Here is a 9,407-nt window from a genome sequence, read left to right on the forward strand (position 1 = left end):
ACAAAATAAAACATACGCTCGTACCTTAAAAAAAAAAAAAAAAAAAAAAAAAACGTTCGTACCTCCGTACCTCCCCACCAAAAAGAAAGAGAAAAAAAAATCATTCATCATAATTGCCGTGCGGAGAATATTTCGTAAAGATTAACCTCGGCCAGAAAGCTCTCTCCTGCAACTCCTCCGACTCGTCCTCTGCAACATGTATGAGAAGAACCAGCAAGATGCAACAGCGGTTCATTCACCAGTCGGCTTTCAAAGCGATACGAACGTCGCGTTTTCTTTAAAAAAAAATGTGTACATATATACTTTTTTCTGTAGGCATTCTTCCTTTTTATCCAATTCAATTATTTTCTTCCACTTTTCTCTTTATTTATTTATCTTTTTTATTTATCATTATTTTTTTAATCTATCTATTTTGCTTCAAAAAATTCATTCAAAATTCGGCGCAAATATTTCCCCATTTTCTTTCATTCCTACCTTATTCTCTTAATATTTTTTTTTTTTCTATCTACCTTTTTTTTTTTTTTAATCGAACCATTCAAATTTGGCGCAAATATTTCCCATTTTCTTCCATTCCTTCTTTTTTTCAAAAGAACAAAAAGCGCGGGAAATCGTTGGTCCCTAAAATGGCTCCCCTTCGTCAGCGCGAGACGAGGGCGAAGGGGAAAGGGAGGGGAGGGGAGGGGAGGGGAAAGGGCGAGGCGAAGGAGATAAGGAGATATGGCGATGGATGTTTCTGTCAAGATAAAAAAAAAAAAGACAAGGAAAAAAAAAGAGAGGAATATGAATATTTGCAAGAAGAAGATGGAGTGGCGGCGGCTGTTGGCAGAGACCGTTGCTTGGGCCTTTGTGTCGACTGCTTGGGCGCTCTCTCCTTCTTTCTCTTTTCTTTCTTTCTTTCTCTTCTCTCTCTCTCTCTTCTTATGGTATGGCTTTGGCTCTTTCGTTGAGGTATTTTTTTACTGCCTATTCTCTGGGTATCGATCTTTTTTCCTCCATTTATTTTTCTATATTTTTCTTGGGGGGGGGGGGGGGGCTTTCGAAGACAGAAAGGAAGAGCGAGAGAGAGAGAAGAGGAGAGGAGAGAGAGGAAGAGAGGAGAGAGAGGAGAGAGAGAGAGAGAGGAGAGGGAGAGAGGAGAGAGAGGAGAGAGAGAGAGAGAGGAGAGAGAGAGAGAGAGAGAGAGAGAGAGAGAGGGGAGAAGAGAGAGAGAGAGAGAGAGAGAGAGAGAGAGGAGAGAGAGATGAGAGAGAGAGAGAGAGAGAGAGAGAGACGAGAGAGAGAGAGAGGAGAGAGGAGAGGAGAGGAGAGAGAGAGAGAGGGGGGAGGAGAGAGAGAGAGAGAGGGGGAGAGAGAGAGAGAGAGAGAGAGAGAGAGAGAGAGAGAGAGAGAGAGAGACGTTGTTAATGATGGTGAGGATCATGATCAATATCAACAACAATGACGATAACAACAATAACACCAACAAATCTCAACTTACAACCCGGAACAAGAAATCACATTTACCCTCAAATTGAAACGGCACCGTAACCCCAGAAATACCCCCCCCCCCCCATTAAAGAAACATTCCCTCCCTCCTGCTTTAACCTCCTTTCTTTCCCTCCCTCCTTCCTCTCCGCCTCTCCTTACCCTCCTCTCCCCTCGGCCTCTCCCTCTTCATCTCTCCCTCCCCTCCCTTCCCCTTCTCCCCTCTCGTTATCTCCTATCCGCCTCTCCCTCCCTCTCCCCCGCACCCTCCCCTCCTCTTCCCTCCTCCCTCTCCCTCCTCCCTCCCCTCCCCTCCCCTCCCCTCCCCTCCCTTCCCCCCCTCTCGTAGATGGTGACTCCCGATCTCATTTGAATTCCGCGCCAATTTATATCACGCGCGCGGAAACCCGACTAACGCAACGCCAAGCCTCCGGAAACCTTAAAAAAAAAGAAAAAAGAAAAGAAAAAAAAAATCACGGGATATCTTGGTGACACCGATCTCATCAGGGGGAAGAGGGGGGGGAGGGGGGTAGGGAGGGAAGGGCGGAGAGGAGGAAGGAGGGAGGGAAGGAGGGAGGGAGGAAGGGGAAGGGGGTGAGGTAGGAGGGGGAAGGGGGAGGGGGAGGAAGGTTAGGGGGAGGCGGAGAAGAGTAGGGAAGAGGGGGTGGAGAGGAAGGAAGAGAAATAGGAAGAATAAGAATAAGAAGAGGAAGAAGACGAAGAGGAGTAGCGATAAGCAAATAAGGAAAGAGAAGAAGGAGAAAGAAAGAAAGATAGGAAAAAAAGGGGAGGAGGGAAAGGAAAAGAAGAAGAAACACAGAGAAAAAAAAAAACAATAATAAGAAAATCAAACCTAAGAAAAAAAAAACTTGTAATTATTAGATTATTACTACAATATTAATAAGAAAATTAAACCTTAAAACACCAAGATCTCTTCTACCGTCCTCTCTCTCCCCCCCCACCACCTTCCCCCCCACTCTCTCCTTTCCCCCTCCCCTCCCCCCCTCCCCTCCCTCTCCCCCATAGATCCAACCCCTTGCTGCCCGTTATTATATGAAGGGAAGACTCCTACACTCCTCTTAAGACAAACGACCTCATATCTAAATTGTAGCGCGTAATTTTACTCCTCATGAATATTCAGAGCAAACCGCACGGGCTGGCAAGCGGAGGGGAGGGGAAGGGGAGGGGAGGGGAAGGGGAAGGGAGGGGAGGGGGAGAGAGGGAGGGAGGGGAAGGGGAGGGGGAGGGAAGGAGGGAAGGAAGGGGAGTGAGAGGGAAGGGAAGGAGGGAAGGGGAGGAGAGGGAAGGAGAGAAGGGAAAGGGAGGGAAGGAGGGAAGGGGAGGAGAGGGGAAAGGAGAGAGAGGGCAGGGAAGGAGAGAGAGAGGTGAAGGGCAGAGGAGAGAGAGGGAAGGGAAGAGGAGAGAGAGGGGGAAGGAGGGAAGGGAAGGGAAGAAGAGAGAGGGAGGGAGGGAAGGGGAGGGGAGGGGAAGAGGAGAGAGGGAGGGAGGATAGCCCCACCTTCCCCCTCCTTCCTTCCTTTCTTCTTTCAACCTTTTTTCGAGCTGATGTATGATCCTTGGAATTTTTTTCCACTCTACTTTTTCTCCTTCTTTTTTTCTTTGAGGGATCGTCTTTTTCCTCCCCCTCCTTCTCCTCACTTCCGTGGATAAATAGCCTCTTCCCCCCCTCTTCCCCCCTCTCTCTCTCTCTCTCTCTCTCTCTCTCTCTCTCTCTCTCTCTCTCTCTCTCTCTCTCTCTCTCTCTCTCTCTCTCTTCCCCTTCTCAAATTAAAACGATGCTGATACATCTCCTCGAGATTCCTTTGGCTACATACAGATATTTTTTCCCCCTCTTTCTTTTAGCACACGTACAAAACAAAAGAACTATATTTCCTCTTTCTCTTTTTTCCCTTCTTCTCCTTCTTCTCTCTCTCCTCCCCTTCTTTCCAAACAGTTGGCTTTCGTAACATTTTTTTTTTAAGACTTTTGGATGAGTTTCCCCTCGTGTGTGGCCATTATACTGTCATTACGTTTTCTTTAATGTTAGGGGTTGGAGTCATTAGGCTTTCGTGATTAAACGACCACAGAAACTACGCTGCCTGTTGTAATTACGGCCAAAGTGATATTCGGACTTGCTCTCTCTCCCTCTCCCTCTCTCTCTCTCTATTTTATTCCGTTTCTCTTACTTTCTATGCCTCTGTCTCTGTCTCTGGCTCTCTCTCTCTCTCTCTCTCTCTCTCTCTCTCTCTCTCTCTCTCTCTGTCTCTCTCTCTTATTCCATATCTCTTTCATTATCCGTCTCTCTCTCTCTCTCTCTCTCTCTCTCTCTCTCTCTCTCTCTCTCTCTCTCTCTCTTTCTCTTATTTTCTCTCTCTCATTCCTTTTCTCTCTCTTACTCCCTCTCGAAGTTGCCATTATCATAACCGTAAAATGAGAAAAAAAAATAAAAACCAGAAGAAGAAGAAGAAGAATAAAGAACAAGACAAAGAGAAAAAGAGAAAAAGAAAGAAAACAAAAACAAAAAAGCAAGAAATAAAGAAATTGGGGGCCGAGCAATTATAATCAAGAGATTCCAGATTTTTTTAAATCTATAATGAAGATCCGTATCTCCCTATATATGTCTGGTTGAGTTACGAAGATTTTTTTTTTTTTCAAAGCTGCGTGTTATAATTCGAAGAGGAATAGGGAACAGGTGTGGGGATAAATTTGATAATAATAGTAGTATTATTGATAACAAATATCCAGAAAAGAAAGGGAAGTAAAGGAAAGTAATAAGAAAAGCAAAAAAATAGATGAACAAATACAAATCACAAAAGCAAACAAATAAACAAAAGACAAAAAACAAAACAAAAAACAAACGTACAAGAAGTTAATAACAACAAAGAAAAAAAACAAAGCAAAAAATAAACAGCAATTTTATCAACAACAAAAACAACAATGCTTCTATCCGTTCTATCCAATCGGAGGTCAAATAATTTTTTTTTAAAGAGATTTAGGCCTAGCGTTTCCAGCCTAATGAGACCGATTTTGAGATATACAAGACAGATCGACTTGAGCTCCTAATTCCGCGTTCTGCTGGGGCGCTTAGCGGAACGAGGGGCTAATTACGCGGTAATTAGCTAATAATTAGTCCCCCGTGGCAGGATTTTTTTTTTCCATTTGTGATGAGTGCTTAAGTATCTCGTTTTCTATTGTTTTATATCTATATCTATCTATCTATTTATCTATCTATATACTTTTTTTTCTTTTTCTTTTATTATTTTCGTTGATGGTGGTTGGCAATCGAAGTGAGATCGACGTTTCAAAAGTTCGACGATATTCATGATTGCAAGTTTATTGATTTGCAATTATCATTAAAGCCTTGATCTCAATATTAATGTTTCAGAGATTTCGCTCACACACACACACACACACACACACACACACACACACACACACACACACACACACACACACACACACACACACACACACACACACAATTTTTTTCAAAAACTTTTTTATTATTATTATTATTCACTGTTTTCATGAACTTAGTAATTTTGTTTCCTGATTTTATATATCATTTTCCTTATTTATTATTTTCTTTTTCGTATAAATTACCATCTTCCTTCGCGAAGACAAATATTATACCACCTGCCCCAATTAGCGAGGGATAACGACACACTCCGCCCATACCTGCTCGTGATTCACGCCCACGCCCGCAAGACAAGGGCAGGAGATAGAAAAAAAGGGTGAGAGAGGAGGAGGGAAGAGAGGGAGGGAGGGAGGGAGAGGGAGGGAGGGAAGGGAGGGAGGGAGGGAGAGGGAGGGAGGGAGAGAGGGGGAGGGAAGGAGAAAGACGGAGGGAAAGAGGGTTGAAGGACAAGATGGGGTTAACGAGGGAGCTGGAGGAGGGAAGTAGGGAGGGAGGGATGGATGGGAGGAAGGAGGAGAGGAGAGAAGAGAGGAAGAAGGGAGAGAGAATGAGAATGAAAGAGTCGGATAAGGACAAAGACAAAGAAACACAAAGAACGAACAACAACCCGAGAGAGAGAGAGAGAGAGAGAGAGAGAGAGAGAGAGAGAGAGAGAGAGAGAGAGAGAGAGAGAGAGAGAGGAGAGAGAGAGAGAGAGAGAGAGAGAGAAATCTAAACGAAGCCGAAGACCGAGCCAATTATTTCCCCGACAAGGCCTCCCGCGTCCGAAAGCGTGCGTTAACCCTTGCACCAATTCATCGCCCTTTTCCGGCCTATCTTCGTTCCGATCTGTGGGCGAAGAGCGTGGCTATGACCTGGAATTCGGCGAAGTCATAGCCAAAGAGGGGAGTGAGAGAGAGAAAAGGAAGAGAGAGAAAAAAGGAGATAGACAGATTGATAGATAGTTAGATAGACAGATAGAGAGAGAGAAAGAAAGAGAGAGAGAGAGAGAGAGAGAGAGAGAGACCTCCCCCCCCCATATTAAGACTCCCTCTAAAGCGTCTACAGCGCCTTCGTCAGACCTCTGAAGATCCCATTTAGAAAACGCCCACGAACGCCCGTGACAAGCCTACCCATTCGCGACGCCCACGGGCCAGCGGGGGGTGGAGGGGAGTGGGGCGGGGCGGGGGGGGGTACACCCTCTGCGACGCCCTCATGTCTCGCGAGTGGGCGGCGGTGGGCGTGCGGGAGAAAAGGTTTCGCGGGTTCTCTTCCTCTTCCCCTCTTCATCTCTATTTCCTCGTTTCTCTCTTTCGTTTCTTGATTTTTTTTCTCTCTCTCTATCTGTCACTTTCTCGTATCCGTTCTCCTTCTGTCTTCCTGTCCCATTCTTCACCAATTCCTCATCTCCTTTTCTCTCGTCCCATTCCCTTTCCATCTCCCTCTCCCTCCCTCTCTCTCTCTTCCTCATCCCCCCTCTTTTCCCCTCTCCATTTCCCTCCCTCCTGTCCTTTCCCCCTCTCCCTCTCCCTCTCTCCCCCTTCCCCTTCTCCATCTCCTTTTCTCTCCCTGCCTCTTCCCCCTCCTCACCCTCTTCTCTCCACGCCTCTCCCCTTCCCCCTCCCCCTCTCCCTCCTCTCCTTCCCACCCATCTCCTCCTCCCCTCCTCCCCTTCCCCCTCTCCCCCCCTCTCCTCCCCCTCCACCTCCCCCTCTACAGCAAGAACACTTACATCGCGGTCATCAAAGCACTTTACGACTCTCCGAACAAGGATGGGAATTTGTGATAGAAAAAAAGAGATTGATTTACTGTGTAATCGTAAGAAAATGAAGAAACAAAAAATATATATAAAAGAAATTGGGAAAACAACGGAAGATAGGAAAACGAACACAACAGGAAAAAAAAACGGGTAAATGAAAATTAAGAAAATTTGGCAAAAACAGAAATTAGGAGAAAAACGAAAATTATACAAAAAAGAAAAGAAAATAGGAAAAAAAAAACATGCAAAATCTGAAAAATTGGGGAAAAAAATCGAAATGGGAAAAATATGTAAATGCAGAATGTCCCTTGTCATTTCCCTGGCCGTCTCCGTTTTGATTTTGTTGACTGAATGCAAGACGTGGTTGTGGTGCAATGTTGCAACACTTAAGGAGAATTGTATGCGTGCAATATATGTGTAAGTGCGCGGGCGCGTGTGTTTGTGTGTGTGTATGTATGTATGTATGTGTGTGTGTATGTATGTGTGTATGTGTGTGTGTGTGTGTGTGTGTGTGTGTATGAGTGAGTGAGTGAGTAAATGAGTGAGTGAGTGAATGAATGTGTAATTATGAGTGTGTGTACGTATGTGTGCGTGTTCACATTATCACGAACACCCTCATCGACATCAGAACATCAAGAAGGTGACTTCACCTGCCAAATTGCCGCAAATCACCTGAGAGAGAATCACCTGAGCACCTCACATTTGCAATGTTGCAATGCAATAGATGTCAAGTAGGGGGTAGATGGAGGGAGGACGGGGAGGGAGGATAGGAGGGAGGAGGAAAAGGTGGATAAATGAGAGGGGAAAGGTAGGAGGGAGGAGGGAAGGAGGGAAGGGAGGAGGGAAGGGAGAGGGAGGAGGGAAGGAAGGGACGGGGGGGGGGGCATTGTCTTGCAAACTGAGATCTGCAATTTGTGTTTTGTACTTTAATTGGCACGATCTGTTTTTCGTGGTAAAAGGGGGAATGGGGACCAAGGAAGGCGGGGGGTGGGGGGGAGGGGGAGGAGGGAGGCGGGGGAGAGGGGAGAGGGGAGTGGAGGGGGAGGGGGAGGAGGGAGGCGGGGGGAGAGGGGAGAGAGAGAGAGAGAGAGATTTCACCCCCCGTTTATTTTCATTTCTACCCCCTTCAATGACAAAGAGAAACACAGAAAATACGAATTATCTATTTAGTTTTTTTTTTCTTCTTCTTTTTTTCATTACCTGCATTACAAATTACCTCTATTAGAAAATGTGCAAGGCTTTCTTTTTTTTTCCTTTGCTAAAACAGCTGCGATGATTGGGTCCAATTCGACGTAACCGATAGCTACGTCTTTTTGAATTTAGAATTAGAAGGATTGGCCTGACTCAATGACAATAACACCCCCACCCCACCCTCCCCCCATCGACCCCCTCCCCCCCTAAATATGTATCATTTCCTGCTCTCGGAAACATGATACTTCGGCCTAATTTCGGATATTTTAAAGTGTAACTATTTTGCTGTTTTTGATTGGGGCCGCAGCGGTGTCTGTAATTGGGGGGAGGAGGAGGAGGAGGAGGAGGAGGAGGAGGAGGGGGAGGAGGAGGAGGAAGAGGAGGAGAAGGAGGGGGAGGAGGAAGAGGGGAAGAGACGGAGGAGGTAGAAGAGGAGGAGGAAGAGGAAGAGGAGGAGGAGGGGGAGGTGGAAAAGGAAGAAGAAGGGAAGGAAGAGGAGGGGAAAGGAAAAGGGAGGAAGAGGGAAAAGGAAGAAGAAAAAAGATGAAATTACAAAAACAAAAAACACACAAAAAAAGGAGAAAGAGACAGAAAACTTGAAGAAAAAAAGAATAATAAAAACGGAAAGCAAAGGGAAATTAGGAAGCAGAAGAAAATAAGGAAGAAATAATAAAATAAGGACCCCCCCCCCCCCGCGTTCGCACCACTTTCAAAAAGGCCACTTTTCCTCATGACAGTCAAAAGGTCATGGTAATCCGAGCTCTGCCAGTGCATGACCGCCATGCCGCCTCTGCTGTCGGGGCAACTACCTCGCCGACACCTGTGCAATCACCGCTCAATTGCAACAGGTGATGGTGGTGATATTTGTAATGCGTCTCTGTGTCGTTCTCATTCCCTCTCACTTTTCCCTTCTCTCGCTGTTTTCTTTCTTCTTTCCTTTTTCTTCTCTCTTCCTCATTAAATTTTCTCCCTCTCCTTCCTTTTCTCCTCTTCTCCCTCCTTCCTTTCCTTCCCTCTCTCCCTCTTCCTCTTCCTCTTCTCCTTCCTCCTTCCTTTCCTTCTATCCCTTGTCTCTCTCTCCCTCAACCTCTCCCTCTCCCTCCCTCTCCTCTCTCTCTCCTCCTCTCCCTCCCTTCTCCTCTCCCTCCCTTCTCCTCTCCCTCCCTTCTCCTCTCCCTCCCTCTCCCTCGCGGATCTCCGTAAACGACATTCATAATGCGCGGGTATCGGTGCCCCGGCCGGCCATTACCGTCAGTCACCTCCAGACACGGGGAGGGAGAGGCCACGCGTGCAGAACGTGGCGGGATTTTTCGTTTTTTTTCTGTTATTATTATTATTATTATTATTATATTTAAACTTTTTGGAAGATGTGTTTGATTTCTTATTATCTTTATATTTTTTTTTTCTGAGTGGGTGGCGGATTTATTTTATAGATGGTAGATTTTTATACCCCCCTCCCTCCCTCCCTCCCTCCCTACCTTAGATTTTTATACCCCCCTCCCTCGCTCCCTCCCTCCCTCCCTTCCACCTCCCCCCCCCTCTATCCATCAGCCGCAGAGCCATAGAGCCGCAGAGCCGCAGAGCAGGTTCAAAGAG

At 46.1% G+C, this 9,407-nt stretch overlaps 1 protein-coding gene across 1 annotated transcript in view; it reads right to left on the minus strand.

Annotated features, from left to right (window-relative positions):
* The window catches only part of LOC119568299 (COUP transcription factor 2-like), a 12,914-nt gene extending 4,320 nt beyond the window's left edge, over window positions 1-8,594 (minus strand). Inside the window, exon 1 of the mRNA XM_037916756.1 lies at window positions 8,516-8,594. Within this exon, the coding sequence (XP_037772684.1) occupies window positions 8,516-8,594 (79 nt within the window). The remainder of the gene's footprint in view (window positions 1-8,515) is intronic.
* Between the last annotated feature and the right edge of the window lie 813 nt (window positions 8,595-9,407).

This window comes from Penaeus monodon, chromosome 43, assembly GCF_015228065.2.
Source record: "Penaeus monodon isolate SGIC_2016 chromosome 43, NSTDA_Pmon_1, whole genome shotgun sequence".
NCBI classification, from domain to species: Eukaryota; Metazoa; Arthropoda; class Malacostraca; order Decapoda; family Penaeidae; genus Penaeus; species Penaeus monodon.